We start from the raw sequence: 20,577 nt of genomic DNA, 5'->3' as shown, positions 1-20,577 counted from the left end.
AGACGATCTATAGTGTAGAATCACACATATTTTTCAAACAAAGCAGAAATCCCTCCACAAGCTAAATGTATGAACAGGTGTCCTACCATCGGCTGAAGCAGTTGCAATAAGCTTTCCAGTGTAATCAAAACAGCAGTCTAGAATTTCATCGTCGTGGCCTGTTAGTGTTGCCAGGCACTTTCCGTTGGCAGCATCCCACAACTGCAATTATGAAAAAGCCAAAGAAAACAACTGTGACTCCTTGTTACAGTGCAAAGCTGGCCAGAAGAAGTCTTTATGACATTTTTAGGGCTGTTAAATGACTGTGCCTAAATCATGTGTATAGTTTCCACACATTCTGTTCATTTTACCTTGATTTTCAACAAGTGGCCACAGCTAATCAGCTGGCAAGGCACACTTTGGACACAGAGGAGACCAAGAAAGACATTTAGAAGGGGTGGTGCAAATCTGGCACTGCATTAGGGAAAAAAATCTCAAAGCGTACACTTCACTGACTGGAGTGGAAATGTCCTCTTTTCACCACAAGGGGCTTGATCTAAAACTAAAATGTGAGGAAATGAAAAGTTCATTAAGATTATAATACATTTGATATATAATCAAATAATAATTCCAGAGTATAAGCTCTTGGTAACAGAAACTTAAAGGCAGGGACAAGAAAGGAGGGGGAGGGGGATAACGGGGGAAAGAAGGGGAAGGGTCAAACCAAGTAACAAGTGTAAAGGACCCGTGGACCACGGACAAGTTTAACGGGGTTGAGGGGATAGAATGTGGGAGAGGCGGTGTGGGCATGGAGAGGAGAGTAATGGAGTAAAAATGGGGACAACTGCAATTGAACAACAATAAAAAAAAAATTTAAATAAAGGCAGGGAGATGCTGTGTTGAGACTTCTTGAGCTTCAACCTAATCAATGTTTAATAAATGAATAGGGGGACAGTAAACAAAAATAATGTGCCTTCTTAAAATATCATCTCTTAATACATTTAAATCAATTAAAATTGATTTACTACATCCTAGTTCCTTTAAACTTGAGGGACCCAAAACTTGAAATTTAAAAATTACCAATTTCTATTTGTAAGTTAACATCTTAAAGTTTATAGCACCTTAAAAGTCGTTAATGTTGCAGTGAGTGTCTGACGCAGTGAACAGCACAGACGTGAGAATTACAAGGCAGAGCCGTTGCTTGAGCTCACCATGCAGGTTTTGTCCATGGAGCCGGTCAGTACCATAGAGCAGTCCCAGTTGAATACGGCGCTGCTGATCTCAGCGCAGTGCCCGATCAAGGTGTACACCTTCCTGCGAAGTGGAAACGACTCAGAGATGCCTTACTCAGCGTACGTGCACAGTGCGCGATGGCAAACCCGCTCGCATAGGCATCTAGTTAATTTTCTAGTGAAAATTCTAGTTTTCACAAAATAACGTCTTTCACAACTAAACAAAGATGGCTTTACTGTAGCTCAAAAGGAGTCAACTACTACTTTCATTTCAACAAAAATATACTTAAATTTTAAACAACCAAAGATAATGTTACTTCAGGTAACACTTCAGAAAGGCATGGGCAAAAAAATAAAGGCAGTCTGAAGTTCTGGCAGTATTCCTACACCAGAGGAGGGGACCCTGGGTGGCTCAGAAACTGCCCCTCGGTGTCTGCAGGGCCCTCCTGCTCTCTCATTTCCTGTGGCCTCCATCTTGATCGGTGCCCCTGATAATGACCCCTCCTATCAAAATGCAGACAAGTCCGAGAGTGCAGTTTAACAGCACAAATAGGCTAATTTAGTTAACTTCTTAGCAACTAGAACCAAAAGTAATTAGGAAGGAAATTGAAGTTCTTGGGCTAAATTGAATTTGGGAAATTAGCCGTGATTTCATTTGTTCACGATAGCCATGCCTACCATAGTCACAAGCCACTGAAATCTGATTACTAGTACAAGGGATAAATAACAGCTACATAACCAGGCTATTGCTACCATTCCCCTTTCATGTTCCTCATTGGCATTCTTTGTCCAGAATTCTGAACAATCACATATTTTTTTGCGGATCAGAAATATCATTAAAGAATGACATCCTTATTTGTGTCCTAGTCCTATGTCCTGTGGAAAGCAGAGCACAGTGAATACATTAAGACTAAACTAATAAATAACAAAGATTTGTCTTCTTAACCCTCTGATCCAGGTTGAAAAATTCTTAAAAATTCAGAATACCTTCCAGTCCCAGCATCCCACACCACAACGGTGTGATCAAAAGACCCTGTGATGATTCTGTCTCCTGACGTGTTGAAGGACAAGGAGATGATTTCAGCTGAATGTCCCTAAAAAAGAGCGGGTATTGTCACGCATACTTTCAGTCAAAGCAGGTGCTATAAATGCATAATACCAGTGCCTAAAAGAAAGTGCCAGAAAAGGCAAAGCTATACATATAGAGGGAGGAAAGATTAGTGGTTGGCTGGGGGAGGACCGGGGTGTGACTGCAGTCGGGCATGAGATGTCTTTTCGGGGTGATGGAAATGTTCTACAACTAGATTTGGGGGATGCCTGCACAATTTTGTATGTTTACTCAAAATGGACATACACTTAAAGCAAGTTCATTTTAACTCGATACACCCATTTGTTTGTTTGTTTGTTTGTGTTTTAAAGGAAGAGGTCATGTTTTGGGCGTTCAGAAGGCGCCTTTCACAATGTCTTGGAGACACGAAAGGGGGCTGTAGACTTTATGGGCCAATAATAGGTGATGAGTAAAAGAAAAAGTTTGTGAAGTTAATAACCTTAAAAATAGAAATTCTTATGACAATTTAACATAAATTGATTAATAAATATCTGGCCTTTGGCCTGACTGCCCCCTGGTTAGGGTCTAGAACCGAAGACACTGAGACAGTGAGAAAAGCCCCTCTCTGGAGTAGATTCTGCTTGGAGAAGAGCCTTTGTTTTTCTCATTATTTCAGTGCATTCACTTAATTACTTTTTAAAATAACACAAAAGTTCACTTACAAATTAAATTTCTGGTTCATTCCAAATAACAAAAATCAAATATAGCTAAACATAAAAATTCTGAACACACACACACACACACAAAATGTGATCTCTGGCAGGACACAGGTGTGCCAAGCAGGGCCCATCCTTTCTAATGTTCTGGAGGAAGAAGCAGTAAAGAGACAGTGGCCCACAGAAATGATGAGAACAAAGATCAGAAAGATACTTTTTTAATAACACTAGGCACATACACATAAAAGCCAGGCACTCTGAGTTAAGGAAGAAAAACTCTTGGTGTTAGTTAAAAACACTTTTTTTCTCTCATTTTAGTGTTTTTTTAACTTTCTTAGAAAAAGCTCTCCTAGAAAAGAGTTTAACTCATTTATAATTTGAAAAGATAAGAAAACTGGATTTCCTATCCAGCTGTTCCTACTTATTGCCACAGAGAACCGCCCTATTTTTGTTGGGTGGGTTGGGGTGGGGTGGCGAGAAGAAAGGAGTGGAGGGTGGCAGGTCATTGGAAGGTGCTAGACTCGTGGTGGTGGCAGGCAGGGACCCCAGAGGAGACACAGCACCAGCATTCACTCTGGGACAGTGCCCTTTGGCCAGTTTCTCTCCCGCCACTTGCCTCTTGTCACTCCAGAGTTTGTTCAGTACAGAAGCTGGAGGGTAGGGGAGGAGAGAGCCAACAGTCATCCCCTTGAGGAATTTTCCAGCAAGGTTCCCCAGTTCTGCCTCTTCCTAAAAGTGTCAGGCTCCACCTACTTTGCTTTTAGCCAGAGAGATGACAGCAGTTTTTGAGCTATTATAGGTGTGGACCGTGGGCTGAAGTGAGCCAAAATAAATATGGCTTCTTCTGGCTTCCCCAGCCTGTCCAGCCACATCGTTGAGAACAGCCAGCAAACCTACTGGACAACCCTCTCACTCCCGCCTAAAAACCATTGTCTAACTTTGAGCTAATTTTGTAATAAAAATGCAAACAAAAACAAACACAAACAATAGGCTTCTTCTAAGGAATGGCTGATAAAAATAGAAAACTCTTAAAGTTATTAGCATTGTTAACATACGGCTAATGTGACAACTTCCTCTCCCTTCTGAATGTCCCACAGTTTGGCCATTGTGTCCATACTTCCTGTAGCCACCAATGTGCTTTGAGGATTGAATGATAAACACACCTGCATTACACAAAATGAAAAAGGTTTTAGAAATACAGAGTTTTAAGTTGTTAACTTTTATATAGAAAAGCTTCAAGATGCATTACCTTAGCAGATTCAGCCTAATTCTTTGTACAAATACTCAGCAAAATACCAACTCTGAGCAGCCTGCAATCTACAGGTTGCATCGCGAAGCAGTCTCCTCTTCAGAGAAAGCTGCTTGCTCTCTTGCAGGGGCACTGGCTCCCTTTACCACTTCCAGACCACGGAGGGACAGGAACAAAACCCATTGTTCCCATCTTCCTTGTAGCTATATCCCTCACAATTCTTTCAATCACACCCCTTCAGTCACCAAGGGCTTTGTCTATCTGCTCAGTCTCAAGTCCAAGTCTCGGTGGCCTTTGTGAGGGCCATCCATCCAACACCTCCAGATGCCAATTCTGGACTCCTTTTCATAATCCCTCCCATGGCCACACCCCGACCTTGACATCAACTTCTCTAGAAGATTCACTACCAATACACTAATCTCTAGTTAACAGTTTCTTAAAACTTCATCTGTCACTCTTATCACACCCCCTCCCCCAACCAGGATACCTTCCATCCCATTAAGACCCCTTCTTTTCCTCCCAGCCCATCATCTGACCCCCTGGAAGCATCACTCCTGCCAGCATCATCAACACTCTTAGTCTCTGTCTTTCAACTGCACCATCCACAAAACTCCTAGAGACTTGTATGATGATGGGATTTTATCCACTCATTTGCCCTCCCTACCTCATCACCTGCCAAAGCAGCTTAAGAGAAGAGTAAAGCAGTTCACCGGTATTGCTCATTCATGCCTTCTGGCCTCATCTGTGTCCTCGATACCATGCCCTACGTGGTCTAATACGTATTTAGCTCACTACGTCCTCCCATTCGCTACTCTTGCCCACACTTCCGTGCTCATCCTCCTGAGCTGATAACCTGGCCTCCTACTACTTCCCTGATAACCCACCTCTAAGGTGGGAATTTCCTCAATGAGCCTCACTTGCCTGTTCTTCAGTCTCAGATTCAGAGGATCCCTTTGCCCAATTTAAGACACTGCCTTCTTCCCTGCACTCCAAGGGGAGATGTGCCCATCAACCAGACTAGATCCCTCCCACTGGCCTAAATAGGCTTGAGCTATTCCCACATAAAAACAAATCCTCCCTTGACTCTATGTACCCCTTAACTACCTTCTTTTCCATTTAAACTAAATTCCTTGCAAAAACAGTCTACCATCACTCAGTGTTTGCACACTTTCCACTCTTCAGCTCCACTTAACCGCTGTAGCTAAATGTCCGCTCCGAAGGGTGTGGCTGGTCATTCCACTTAACCTTCCTGGACTCTTGGTATTTTCCTCCTTCACGGCTTTGACAGTGCTCTGCTTTCCTCCTCCTACTTCTCTGTTCTTCCATATCTTTTGACAGTTTCTCTCTTCCATCCTGCCAAGGTTCCATCAGTCTTGTCCCCATACTCTACCTTTTCCTTCGGGAAACTTCAATTGTTTAATGGTTTCTACTGGCACCCAGATGCCACTGACCCATATCTGTGTCTCCCTCCCAGACCTTGATGCTCAGCCCCAAAGAGCCCACTGCCAAATGGATGCCTATGTTTGGTTATCACACAGGCAGCTTTTATAAATCTGTCTAAGACACATGAGTCATATGAAGCAAACCTGCTCCTTCTCTTTTAGGTACAGAATTGGCAAATGATACTACCAGCCATCCAAGCTGGAAACCAGAGAAACATCCTGGGCCCTTATTCTTTCCTTCATGCCTCGTATCGGCCTGGCAACCTGGTCCTGCCCCTCACACCCCAACCTCTCTCACATTCTCCTCACCTGCCTCATGACAAGCTTTCATTATCTTTGCTTGGACTGCAACAAGGGCCTCCACTGGCCCCCAGTTCTGATCTTACCCACCTCCCATCTCTCCTTCATACTGCCAGAAAAATGGACCATGCCAGTTCCCAGCTAAGAAGGCTCAACAATACAGCAATATCTACAGGGTCAAGTCCAAAGTCCTTACCACAGCACATGAGACCCTTTATATGTCTATAACATGGCCTCTCCCACTTCAGTCACGCACACCCTGTGATCTGGCTTTGAATGGGTTATAAGTACGCCAACGCATTGATGCCTTCAACCCAGGCAGCTGGACTATCAGGAATCCTTGCATGTCACCTCTGGCATGGACTGCAAATCTGCATCAGCATATTCTGTGCATGTCGTCACAGGGAAGCTTGAAAGGCACCACTCTGCCACACAGAGCCACGTGAGTGCTCAAGCACATGCCACAATTGTACACCACACCCGTGCGGCTCCTGTGCCTGGAACACACATGCCACTCCTTTGGAAAGTCTTTCCCAAACACCTCCCTTAGCCAAGAAGCTTTAACCGCTCCCCTCTGTGCTCTCGCCAAATTTGCCACCAATTTCTAGACACCTATAACATGTCTACTCCCTCCGCTAAACATCAAGATCCCTGAAGGGCAAGAGCTAGGTCTGATTCTGGTTTGGTAGCCTGAGCACACAGGCCAGGGTTCGCACACAGGCACTACTCAGTAAGTATGTCTTGGATTGATGTTGGCCGTGAAAAATATGAATGTCCTCCTAGGAACTATATACAAAGATAACCTCTTCAAAATTCCAAGGGAATGTGGAAACGTGGCCACACTATGGTAATAAAGGCCACGTCTTTCTTACTGCCGTGGGAAAGGGACTTAAACTCGCTATGCCTCAGTCTCCTCAACTGTACACTGGGGAAGTACCTCTCCTTAGGGTTGTTTGAAGCACAACTAAGCTAATATATACGTAGGGGAAAGGTTTAGGAGAATGCTTCCTGCACGCTGAACGCCATTAAAGAGTCAATTATAATTTTTCACTGCTATATCCTCCATGTCTAGCCGAGTATCTCAAATACAGCATGAACTCTTGTTGGATGAATATAGCATGAATTTGAAGGGTGACTATAAATACATTTTACTCCTAAAATAAGCATGCTGTTTATTTTTAACAGCTATCATTTGTTCCACAGGGTGCTAATTATCTCACTAACTGCTATAAGATGTATCACAGAATTGGCCAAGGGCAAGGGCTTCCCAACAGTAGAAGCTATTTACAGTGTCCAACTATTTATGTAGATTTGAGTTCTAATGATATCTAAAGAACAATCAGCATAAGTAGTTTACATGATACAGGAAGTTATTTTAAAAGTTATTGTAAGAACTTCATCAACCCTCATCAAGTCAGTCCTTTAAAGAAATATGAATGAAAAGGAAAAGTCAGTTTGGCTATTGTACTCATATATCATGTGCCTACTGAGTCACTGCAGGTATCTGCAACATATTAAAATTAGAGTAGTTGGTAAATAATATCAACCCCATTAAACAAAGTAGATATATAATAAAAATACTAGATAGAATTTTTAAATCCCTTATAAAGATAGACCCACACCTTTCAGAATGGAATCCTAAGAAAGAAATAGCAAGGACGTGTCAGCGTTGGCTCACCGTTTATAAGAAATGCACCACCCTAGTGAAGGATGTGAATAATGGCGCATGGCATGGGGGGGGGGGGGCGGGGAGGGGACAGGGACTGTGTGAGAAACCTCTCTACCTTCCTCTCAGTTTGGCTGTGAACCTAAAACTCCTCTAAAAAATGAAGTCTATCAAAACAAAAGAAAGGCAGAATAAAACAGAACAGCAACATAGAAAGTTTAGTAAATAAATGTACTCACTATTTCTGCTGTATGGCCCCTAAAGGTGTGGTAACATTTTCCCGTTTCTGCGCTCCACAGTTTACAAGTCTTGTCGAAGGACCCAGTGGCAATTTTGTCACTAAGACAAAGAAAACAAAATGTGGGTTTGGAAATCAAATTCAACCACAGTTATGTGACTCACTGAGTTAAGATAAGATATTAATACATGAATCTCTATCTGCTCAGAAATTTACTTTCTTTTAAAACAATATGCAAACCTACATTTGTTTCATAGGTGACAAAATAAAGCTCTAATTTTTAATGGCATCATTTTGTATGTTTAATTTTAAATATTTTACATTAAAGGTATGTTTAGGATTAAAAATACTTTTTAAATCCATACCATAAATACAATAAAAGATTTAGTTTAGAAAATGACTACCAAATAAAAATTAATAATGTATAATAAGTTACATAAACACAGAAAAGTTGTTAGTGCGTCTCTTAAAGAGGATAGCATTGAATTTACAAAAACAATGATAAAAGATAAACCCAATTAACCACATGTCTAGATAAGGTTTAATAAGTTAGACCATGAGTGTCTTCTCCGGAAAACACTGCCCACATTATCTTAGTCGTGAGGACTTGGAGCCAGAAGGAGGGTTTAGAGAGGGTGTGTGATAAAGACGTCAGCCCCTTTCACACAAGAGCCTTCCCCTCTTACCGTGGGGCAGTACTCCCGTCCACACCCACAGGGAAGACGAGAGCAGCCTGTTCAACCTTCGACTGTGGGACTAAAACCTTCTCTTTTGCCCCTTACCCCATCTGTCCTTGATAGGAAGTCATCAAAATGTTCACCCAGTTGGGTTATCATTCAAGCTCATTGTTAAAAAGTGTGAGGGGTCTTACGATCCAAAACACGTATCCCAAAGCAAACCTAAGTGCCCAGCACAGCGGCAGAATTTCAGTTTGTGCAGACTAGCACGGTCCCTTGCGTCTCTGCTTTGTTCTCAGACCCCCGCAGGGTGTCCCCTTGGTCTCTGATAGTCAAGGAAAAGCGAGGCCCTTTCCGGGATGCTGCAGGAACAGCTTCTCCTGGAAAATACACCCTGCCTACCCCCACGTCCTACTCCACAGGCTGATTCTCTGCTGGGAATCTCTGCTGGGCTTTCTCCTGTGGCATCCAGTCTCAGACACTTTCGGTCAGCGGCTGTCTTTCAAATTCTGCTCAAAATACCCTGAAAGCAGTGGGAGTTTTTATCAGTCCCCTGCCTCCATTTTCCATGCTCCCTGTGCCTCAGAGATATCAGTCTCAAGTTGCTGTTGTTCCCTGATCACTTTCTGCTCTATCACATACAGTTCTCTACATCCGTATGACACCGTCTTATAAAAGATACTGACTCCAGTATTTTTAGAATTATTGTATTGAATCCAAGCTTACTCCTCACGTAATACATTAAACAGATAAACACCAATCTAGTTGAAGTTCATCTCTCTTTCTCCCTCTACCTCCCTCTCTCTCTCTCACACACACACACACACATACACATAAACACATAAACACTCCCTCTTATTCCTTTGGCACCTGCCTCGAACTCATTTTGCTGAAACCCCAATGCTCCGAAACGCAGCGAAAACCCCGCGGCAGTGCACACCTGCACAGTCAGCCCAGGACAACGGAGAGCCGGACAAGTGGGCTTTGCACCAAGGGCTCTTGCTAGAATCCCATAAAAGGGCCAAACGGTGAGGAGTGCTTCTTACCACTCCACTCTCTATAACTTTGTTCTCACATACACACCCAAAAATATCACATCTGTTAAAGGCTATGGTGCCGTAGAGGATATACTTTCAAAAGCCTTGAAATGACATGTCAGTTAAAAGCAGAAATGATACCAGGAATAAAACAGTATCATTTATAATTTTTAATAAAAACCTTTCTCTCCCACAAGCTTTGTAATTAGATATTATAAAAATTATCATTCTCTACAATTTAAAAACGTATACATCAAAGTTAAAGTTTCTGTAGTTTAATTGGAACATTTAATCATTTTAAAATACCAGTGAAGTTTGATTTTGCCATTACTATTAGCATGTTCAGAAAGTGTATCACACTTTCAAAAGATATGACGTTAGCCAAGTAGATGGCAAGGTTTTAATATTTTCGGTATAAAATCCTCATTCCAGGGCAGCGAATTTTTATGAAATACATTGTATTGCCTCCACCACTGTCCCAGACTGTTTCCATTGTCTCACGAAGGTGCTACTTGATCTGCCTCCTGTATCTTCCCACCCACACCCTCTGATCCCTCCTTCCTGCCAGGACAGCTCCTCTGAAACGGCGCTTTCACCGAGTCCCTCCTTTGTTCGCAGGCCTCTCACAGCACCGCAGTCTCAGAGCGAGCTCCACCTGCTCGGAGGCTCCGACCTCACCCACCTTTGCTCCTCAGCGTGAAACGGGGAGGGAGACTGGGGTCTCACTAGGGAGACTGGGGCCACTGCGCACGCCTGACAAGGCCCCACCTAACCTCCTGAGCTGCCGAGTCCCTGGGCCCCAGGGGTCCTCAGCACTCCGAGGCAGCTCCCACCTCTCGTGCTTCTGCCTCAGGCCCCTGTCGCCCTCAAAGCCTCTACCCAGGACGGGTCACAGTGATCTCTTAGCTTTCAACCATTTGCGTTTTGTCCTACTCATCACATTACTGTAATAAAGAACCACGTTTATCGAACCAGCTTGGTTAATGGAAAAAGTCAGTTAAAGCAGGCAATCATGAAAAAAGACACATTTAAATTTTTACTCAAATACGTACAAATACACATTTGTTTGCCAATCTTTTGACAAGAGCCAAGGCTTTTCCTTTGACTGTGGGTCAGCTAATTATTCAGTTCCTTATCAGACTTAGAAAAACCATATCCAACTTCTATAATTTTCAACTTTTTCTTTAAAATGCAATCAGAACTTAAACTTTAAAATACTTGCAGAACAATCTGAATACAGATTTTTAAAAATGTTTTACAATGTGTTTTCCAGTTTTTACATTGATCTTGTCTACAACTTCATTTAGTAAGTTTTTGCAAATATTTCACTTTTCTGTTTTTATAGAAAAAGCTTCATTTTCACATTCATAGTTCATTAGTTATAAGCAAAATTTAATTCAATTAAGTAATGTATTTTGCTATGTATAATTCTCACTTTTTTGCGCAAATTTTTGAGGGAAAAATAAGGATGCGCATTATACATGGGTATACTGATTATATACCATGGATACAATAATCCCATGTATAATGTACACAAAAACATGAGTGCACATTATACACAGCAAAATACGGTAATTACAACTGAAAGCACAACCAACATAACCAGGTTCATGGGCAAATGCAACCAACTCTCGGTAAGCTGAGAACCTCCCAGGTGGGCAGAGAAGTTGAGCGTCCAGTGGTTAGCCCGGCTGCTACAAGCACTCAGGGGCCATGGCTGTCAGCAGTATGCCGTGCAGAAAGACAGAAAACCTGGGTAGTCCACCGACTCCATGAACTACAAATCGGTTTAAAAATGTTCTATCGTATTTGGTACTGCTATTCAGCATGTTACTATACACATTGTTTCCTACCTGGTAAACCGTAAATGAACTTCCTAACAAAGTAAACCATTCTACCAGTGCATGTCACGTTCTCCGGAAGCACCAACCCACTGCTCCAAATACCGGTAGGGACTGCCTGTCAGAGAACTCCCAGGGACAAAGTCGGCCCTCCTCGAGCTTGTCCTGCTCTCCACTTTACTACTGTATGATCCTGGGGCGGGGACTTGAACTGCATATACTTTACTGAGGACAGTAACCCCAATCTCTAGGCTCCTTTAAGCATTGAAGGTGGTATTTAAAAGGGTTTCAAAGCACGCATCAGGCACACGGTATATTTTAGTTCTCGGTCTTCCTACTTTCCTCCTCCCCTCTCCCCCATCAGTGGAGGAAGGGATGAATAAATGAATGGATGGATTAACGGGGAATGAGTGAACGTGTGTTACCCGTAAGGGTTGTTGAAGGCTATGGCGTACACCACATTCCTGTGACCGTCCAGGGTGTGCAGCTCCTCTCCTGACGCCGTGTCCCAGAGCTTGCAGGTGCGGTCGTAGCTCCCGGTGATGAAGCTAGTGCAGGAACGGAAATACATCGCCAGGTGAGAATAGCAGTGTGTTAATAAAGACCTCAGTTTTACCTGCAAGATGATAACCCCATTATCATGCTTTCTACAATGGAAATTGTGTATGCAGAACAGACAGTTAAATTGGGGGCCAGATCTCAGTCCTTTGCCTGAGAAACTTCCCAGTGTCACCCCAAACCAAAAAGGAGCCAATAAATAAAATAAAGAGTAACCCTGCCAATAACCAGTCTCATAATAAAAATAATTACGTTAAATAATGATCATCACTAACACTTCTGCAACTCTAGCATCAACCTTTCAGTTGGTCAGACCATAAAACCTTAGTATCATCCTTGGTTCCTGTCTTCCTCTCCCATCTCCCACACCATCTATCAGTCAATCCTGTCACCCCAACCCCCAGATGCAGCCCTGCTGCAGCCACTCTCACCAGCTCCAGGGCCTCCATCTGCCCAAACAAATGAAACTGTCTTCTGATGGGTCTTGGAGCTATTTCTTTTAACCTTCCTCAAATGGCTTTCCAGCAGTCTAGAGGGAAACGCAAAACTTCTGCCCATGATGCGCCAGGCCAGCAGCCCTGGCCGTCTCTCAGCAGCCACACACACATCCTCGCTAGTCTCCAGGGACCCACACCGTTCGTTTCATACAGTCTAGCTCTTCTGCACACCCGGCCCACCACCGCCATCCCCCGGCCCCAGAGCATGGCTGGCACACTAACAAGTGTTCAATAAACATTCATTTAACATTTCACAATTCTTCAACAGGACTAGTCCACCAAAGGAAAGGTAGTATGTTGGCCTCTAATATTGGAAACTAAAATAATAGTATTTTAGTTATTTCTCACATATTCCACTAGGAACAATATTTCCCCAACACAGAAAAAATGGCGCCAAATTAAAAAGTGAGTCTGAATGTCAGGTGGAAATGATAAAAGGTGAACACGGAGTCTGCTGTCTAAGCTCAACCAAACAGGTGGGTGGACGAGGCAGCATTATCTTTGCTTCTCCCCTAGGCATCCTCTTCCTCTCTTCTTTGGAATATTATTCAACCATAAGAAAGAAGGAAATCCGCCATGGCTGGTGTGGCTCAGAGGATTGAGCACTGGCCCGCAAACCAAAAGATCACTGGTTCGAGTACCAGTCAGGGCACATGCCTGGGTTGCAGGCAGGTTCCCAGTTGGGGGCATGCAAGAGGCAACTGACTGATGATTGATGTAACTCTAGTACATTGATGTTTCTCTCCCTCTCTTTCTCCCTCCCTTCCCCTCTCTCTAAAAATAAATAAAATCTTTTTTTAAATTTTTTTTAAAAAGAAGGAAATCCAGCTATGACAGCATGGATGAACCTGAATGACATTATGCTAAGTGAAATAAACCAGATAGTGAAGGACGGATACTATTTGAACTCATATATGTGAAATCTGAGAAAGAAGTTAAACTCATAGAAGCTGAGGGTAGAACAGGAGTAGTTACCAGGGACTGGCGAGTGGGAGAAATGAGAAGGTGTTGGTCCAAGGTTACAAAGTTGCAATTACATAGGATGACTAAGTCGAGGTATCTGATGTACAGGCATGATGACTACAGTTAATGACACTGTGTTGATTAATGGAAATGGGCTAAAAGAATAATTTTCCACACAAAAGAAGGTAACTGTGAGATGATTATACTAATTAGCTTGACTAGTCATCGCTTCACTATGTACACGCATATCAAATCATCACGCTGTACACCTTAAATATATACAACCTTTATTTTAAAAATAATTTTTCCCTTGAGTATTTAAAAATTATAAATGATAGAACTATATAGAAATAGAAAAATAAAAACAGAAACGAATAGGCAGAGCCCAGAGGAGTCTGTGGGCAGCAGAACTGCTCCATGTGACACCATGATGGTGGGTACATGTCATCACGCATTTATCCACCCCCGGGGTGGGCAAAGCCAAGAGTGAGGCCTCATGAAAACTGTGCACTTCGAGTGACACTCATGTGTCACTGAAGGTTCACCAGCTGTGACAAATGCCTGGCGCTTTACGGGACGTTGTCGGAGGGGAAGCTGTGGGGTGTGCGTGGGCAGGGGGTGCACAAGAAGTCTCTTTATCTTCTGCTGCTCTGAACCCAAAACTGCTCTATAAATAGAGTCTACTAAATTATTTGTAAAAATAAACAGAGAGGCTTACCAGGAGCCCGATTTATTAAGGGCAACGTTAGTCAGGGGCAGTATATGTGCTCGGAGAACCTTCAACGAAAGAAAACACCTTCTTTGTGGCTCAAATAAAATTAAGTTTAATTAATTAATTTTAGCTTCAAACCAATAAAAATATTCAAGTTTGTCTTAATTATATTAATAAGTGGACAATATCCAATATCTGAACAAATGAGAAAAAATGCATCGTACCTTCTATTATTATGACCAACCATATATTTGGTCGTTATGAATAATCATGAAAGTATAACTGAATCTGTGCTTTCCGTCTTTACCTTTAAGATAAATTATTGCTATTAAATATCAAGTAGCACTAATTTATAGTAGTTTTTACATAGTACACATGGTTTTGTATATATGTATGAACAGTGTATAGAAGAAATATACTAAATATGTTTACAATGTATTATTACTTTTTCAATCCTAAAGCTCTTTTAGAGTCAGGGTATGTCTTATTTTATTTATCTTTCAGTCCCTACATTATCTAGCACATAGTGGATGCTTAATATTTATTGGACAAATGTACGTAAATTAGACAGTCTGTTTATGGACAGAGTGATAGACTAGGCTGGGACGGTCTCAATTATATCTACCACTGGAGTGTAACTACTATTAACAGTGTTTTTCCTTCATTATCATCAATCCCCTTGAAGGAGAAATTACAATGTCAAGTTTAGTCATAGCACTCAAATTTGAAGTTAAACAGTGCCACCTGCTGGACAAAAGAATTTTACAAGAATAACCTCAATTGGATGAATGAATACAAAAGATTGCCTGAATATTTTGTGTCAGATAGAATATGTTGAGTATGTAAATAATAATTACACTTTATTATAATTATATTTAAATCATATAAAATAAAATTAATGTAATATGAAGCAATTCTAGAATTAACTATTAAATGTTAATAAAAAAATGAAAGCTGTTCCTGAAGTAATAAGTGACTGCATTTGTTATACTTTTGATTTCATAGTTAAAAACTATGAAGAAAAGCAAGCATACTTACATTACATTAAATTGTTATGTAATCCATATCAATAAATAACTTATTGAAATATAGTTTGGTTCACATGAACTTCTGATATTTGATATGCTATGAAAAACAACTTCTTAATATTACTCTAACTGGAAGAAATAATTTTAATTACTCAATAACTTAAAGCTGCCTTAATGCTTATCCTTAAATTTATCACTATGAAGAAAAATATATTTATTACAAATCTTTATTAAGCCTCAAGCAATAAATGTTTGAATTTCATTCACTCAACAAACATTCATTGAGACTTAGCCTGAGCAAATATGTATGAGGCACTGAGGGGAAAAAAACACAAGATTTGTACTTCACCTCCCACCTCGCGTTCTCAAAGCGCGCATTACCTTGAAGAGGTAGAACTTGTGGTCGCTGTGCTGCCCGAGTTTCTCTTGCAGTCTCTGTATCAGAAGTTTGACTTGGTCTGACCTCGACGCCGTGATGAGAGGCTCTGCTCTCTGTATCTCTTGTACTAACGCATCCACATCAGTACTGAAATTCACAAGGAGAAAGTTACTTTTCCCCAGGTCAAAAATCGCATATGCATTCATTACAGGAGGTTGCACTGTTTTATGAAGCACGGCGTTTACAAAACGTCAAGAACACCATGGCTCCACCAAGAGATTTCTGCGGTGGGGGTTGGCAGGGGTGGGGGGAATCATGTGATTCAATACAAAGCACTCTGGCAGGGATGGAGGCCGTCTGAGTTATCCAGAACGCATCTGCCTCACCTGAGACTTCTCCCGTGGGGGCAGGAGTGGGGGGTGCAAAGATTCTGGTCGGCTTACCTAAAGGAGGCCAAGTGCATACTGGTTCTCAACATGAGCTTTTTCTTTTTATTTTTTTCCTTCTTTCTCTTTAAGTGAACATGTGTTAAATGTTCCTGGTACTACTATACTTTCCACTTTACGTACGCTCTCTTGTTTAATTCTGCCACAACCCTCTAATTTAATGCTTTTATTGTAATTATTTTTGTGATTTAAAAAAATGGGATTAGAAAGGTTAGGCTTTATATAGTTTTTTATTTTTATTTTTATTTTTATTCAATTACAGTTGCCTGCCTTTTCTCCCCATCCCTCCACCCCACCCCAGCTGAACCTACCTCCTTCCCCCACCTCCACCCTCCCCCTTGATTTTGTCCAAGTGTCCTTTATAGTAGTTCTTATAAACCCCTCTCCCCACTGTCTCCTCCCCACTCCCTTCTGGCTATTGTTACATTGTTCTTAACTTCAATGTCTCTGGTTATATTTTGTTTGCTTTTTTCTTCTGTTGATTATGTTCCAGTTAAAGGTGAGATCATATGGTATTTGTCCTTCACCGCCTGGCTTATTTCACTTAGCATAATGCTCTCCAGTTCCATCCATGCTGTTGCAGAGGGTATAAGCTCCTTCTTTCTCTCTGCTGCGTAGAATTCCATTGTGTAAATGTACCATAGTTTTTGGATCCACTCATTTGCTGATGGGCACTTAGGTTGCTTCCAGTGCTTGGCTATTGTAAATTGTGCTGCTATGAACATTGGGGTGCATAGGTTCTTTTGGATTGGTTTTTCAGGGTTCTTAGGGTATAATCCCAGCAGCAGAATTGCAGGGTCAAAGGACGGTTCCATTTTTAGTTTTCTGAGGAAATTCTATATTGTCTCCCACAGTGGCCTCACCAGTCTGCATTCCCAGGTTTTATATAGTTTTAAGGAAAGAGAAAGTACCTAACGAAAAATAAACATGCAAAGAATAATGATGATTTTAATTAATATTCCCTATTGGCTAGAACCTGGTTTTGCTACAAGAGAACTGGTCTGACAAGTCCAGATTCATGGTTTTCCCCAGTATTCAAATAATCTACAGCGATTCTGGTAAATTTTGCTAGCCCAGAATAATATTAGATCAAGACAAATACGAATGACTATAAACCACAAAACATTTAAAATGGGGTAACTTTGCAAAACACATATCTAAGGAGCACTGTCCAGCACCCGCCCTTCACGGAAGGGAGGTGGTGAGTTCCGGTGGACAGCCTCCTGCCGCAGCCACTTCAGGATCCACCTCAGCATTTGCGCTCAGGCCTCGCTCTTCTCAGTGGCCCTCAGCCCACGCCGGGCAAAGGAACCGTGCTAGGGTCTGGCCACTTTGAGCCTGTGAGAGACTCTTGTAACCAGCAATCTTTACTCCAGAGCGCCCCTTTAGGCCATCAGAGATCTTTGTCAAACAGTCCCATCGCGGTTCAGGGCTCCCCCTGCCCAGCCCTGCTCCATCCTTTGGTCTGTCAGAGGTGTCTGGCCCTGCCCAGCAACCTTTTACCCACCTACCGCTGTCCCAGTGTCTACTTCCCAGGAACTCAGACTCTGATGAGTATCCTCCCTTCAGTGTCTACTTCCCAGAAACTCAGACTCTGATGAGTAGCCTCCCTGTCTTCATCAATAAACACTTCCTGAGCTCCGGTTGTCTGCACGCACGGCAGGAGCTAGGAGATGACTCATTCCATTAACATTTATTGAGAACCTACTGCAGCTGAGGTGCTGGGAGTGTGAAAGATACGGTTCCAGCTCTCAAGAAATACAACCCCCAGAACATTTGGAACGGAAATAAAGCAGAGACGGTTTATAATGACACCTTTAATAAATTCCAAGACAGTTATCGAAAAAATCATACTTTGATAAGAATTAAAAACATAATAATGCCTTTTGGAAAAGTTTCCAACAAATGCTATGAATCAATACAGATTTCCTAGCAAGATCTAAACCAACCAGGTATTTAACCCACACACCCCAACCCTGCAGTCCTATCCTAACTGCTGTTTTCCAGCATAGTAACTCCAGTGTGTCATATGTAACGCAAGTGTTTTTAGTGCAGAATACTTCCAGATGCATGAGCAGCACTGGAAAGATACATATACACTTTAAAAACCAAACCTTGAGACACTTACTGACATTACAGGATGACTACAACGTCCTAAAGATCTCCACCTTTTTAAACACAAATCTGCATTGTTCTGAATCTCTAGCTGGAAGTTATTCTCTCATGTCCAAGTTTATCTGCACCACTCACAGGATGTTCTGTTTCGTACAAGTTGTTTCTCCAATTAGACAATAAGCCCACGGAGGTAGGAATCATGATTAGCTTCTTCCTAGCCTCTCATAAACCCTAATCTAGGGCTTCACACGTAGAAGGTGCAAATACATCATTACTGACTAAAAAAAATGAATGACCTAACAACGGGACTTGGCGCCTGTTGGCATAACCACATGAATAATGTGTTTCCTTTACAAAAAGAGCAAAAAGGCTTCATTTAATCTGAGGCCTTGTCTTCCCTGAAAATAGGTTAAACAGGGATTGATGCAGATGAAATTCAATGACATTACCTTTGCTACTGTTTGCTCTTTGATTTAAAAACCAAAAATGCCTCCAGAGGACCTCCTCTGGGATAACACTTCTTCTCTGGACCCCACTCTAAGCAGCATCGTCTCAGCCACACCTGTTCTCCACCTGAGACAGACTCCAGACCCAGCAGCAGCCCTCACCAGCCATGAGGCTCTTTGGGTTTATTTTAAAACTAGAGAGCAGCTCATCTACTGTTTCATTTTGGTTATGTGACAGGTCCCTTTGCTGACAGTCTCTGGTCCCCTCCCCATGAATCAGGACAAAGTAAAAGGACAGTCACAGTGGAAAATCACTTATTTCTCTGGGGCACTCTAAAACACATATTGCAGTATTTTTGTTCTTTTTTTTTTTTTTGCCCCATTGAGAATATCTATACCTTATCTGAACGCAGGCTCACACAGGCATAACCACCACTCTGATTCTGTCTGTTGAAGTGGAGTTTTGCATCAGATCTCCTCAAGGGAATGGGTTCTGGCCAACACGACCTCACACGGGGGTTTCCACTGTGCACACAAGCTCCAGAGACAAAAATTTGGTCTCCGAATTGGGCCCCAGGGCAATTAATGAGGAAGAGGGTGTGCAGTCAGCGCCATCAGATGCTTATCTACTAAGAAAATAACAAGCTCAGTAACATTCTTAAATTTTAATGGCCAGCACTCCTCAAACGGTCAAAGTCATCAAAAATAAGGCAAGTGAGAAACTCTCACAGCCAGGAGCAGCCCGGGACGACCGGACCACTGAATGTCAGGTGAGATCCTGGAGGGGATCTTGCAAGAGAAAAAGAGATTTAGGTGAAAGACAAACGAAACAAACCTGAATAAAATGCAGTTTTAAGTTAATAGTAACGTATCAGTGCTGGTTCATTAATTATTGACGAATGTGCCGCACTGATCCAAGATGATAATGACAGAGCATATAGAGTATGGGGTATGTGGGAACTTTCTTTCTCTTCACAACTTTTCTAAAACTATTCTAAACTAAAAGGTTTATTTTTTTAAGTTCTATTTAGAAAGGAAAAAAAAGGACAGACTAATGATCCATTTTCCACCTTCTCTTCACTCAACAAAACAGTCAACTAGCACTCACTGAAACAAACAGGAAATAGCACACCCCGGACACTTCGGAAAGCAACGCACCGTCGGAATTCACCCCGCTCATCCACACAGCGCCCCGTGTCGGGGGTTCCGACAAAGGCTGGATGTGGTCCACGTGTGCCACGTGCAGCCAGCTTACCTGGGGTGGAGATCAAGCAAGTCTATGGATTTGGTTTTCAGTTCCCCACTCCTCTCATATTCCAACATAATTCCTGTAAAAATAAACAAACACGCCATAGCACATTTATGACAACGGGTGTCAAAAGTCAATCTTCTTTGACAATTTGTTGCATTTTTACTTCTCCATTTTTTGAATTTTTCAAAACATACACAGTGATGTCTAATTCTAAAACAAGATCACGTAAACTCACTATTTCTTGGTCCTTCCTCTAAATACAACTAAACACCCTGGAAATGACTCATCGGGAAAGATAAAATAATTGAGTTGTGTAGAAGGTGGACTGGCCGGAGGACTCAAGACTCGAGGAAGGACGATGTGGTGAATTCCCTGGATTTTCTTTTTATCTCCCTACACCCACAAACTGGGGACCGAAGGCATTTGTAGGCTGGGGCCACTAAAAGACATAGACAACAACAACAACCACCATAGAGCAACCACAAGAAAGCTTGCTTGCTATGGCCAAAAGACTGAGAAGAGAGCTCAAACAAAGAATTAATGGGGAGGCCTAACCTCTGCTCAGCAGCTCGGCCCCAGGTTGGCCCATTCCCAATGCAAAGCTGCGCCCAGCAGCTGACTGATCCAGCTGACCAGACTCTTCCAATGTGCGCTTCGCTGCTGGGGCCCAGGTAGCCATCTCACTCGTCTGTAGCAATGTTAAGGAAGTGCCGGGATCTCAGACCCCACTTCATAACCAGGCCATTGGTGGGCAGT

General features: G+C 42.2%; 1 protein-coding gene across 2 annotated transcripts in view; it reads right to left on the bottom strand.

The window, feature by feature from the left end:
* Positions 1-20,577, bottom strand: part of DAW1 (dynein assembly factor with WD repeats 1) — a 36,439-nt gene that overhangs the window by 7,888 nt on the left and 7,974 nt on the right. For both annotated transcript variants that reach the window (XR_006656010.2, XM_024564290.4), the window contains exons 2-10: positions 19,825-19,897; positions 15,565-15,709; positions 14,162-14,220; positions 11,851-11,973; positions 7,872-7,971; positions 4,031-4,138; positions 2,199-2,305; positions 1,191-1,293; positions 87-201 (exon numbers count right to left, since the gene is read on the bottom strand). Coding sequence is in view for 1 of the 2 variants with exons in the window: in XM_024564290.4 (XP_024420058.2) it covers positions 87-201; positions 1,191-1,293; positions 2,199-2,305; positions 4,031-4,138; positions 7,872-7,971; positions 11,851-11,973; positions 14,162-14,220; positions 15,565-15,709; positions 19,825-19,897 (933 nt within the window). In the remaining variant the exon portion in view is untranslated. The remainder of the gene's footprint in view (positions 1-86; positions 202-1,190; positions 1,294-2,198; positions 2,306-4,030; positions 4,139-7,871; positions 7,972-11,850; positions 11,974-14,161; positions 14,221-15,564; positions 15,710-19,824; positions 19,898-20,577) is intronic.

The sequence above is a fragment of the Desmodus rotundus genome, chromosome 2, assembly GCF_022682495.2.
Source record: "Desmodus rotundus isolate HL8 chromosome 2, HLdesRot8A.1, whole genome shotgun sequence".
NCBI classification, from domain to species: Eukaryota; Metazoa; Chordata; class Mammalia; order Chiroptera; family Phyllostomidae; genus Desmodus; species Desmodus rotundus.
The sequence above is the reverse complement of the archived record's forward strand: the minus strand, read 5'-3'. Positions and strand labels throughout refer to the sequence as shown.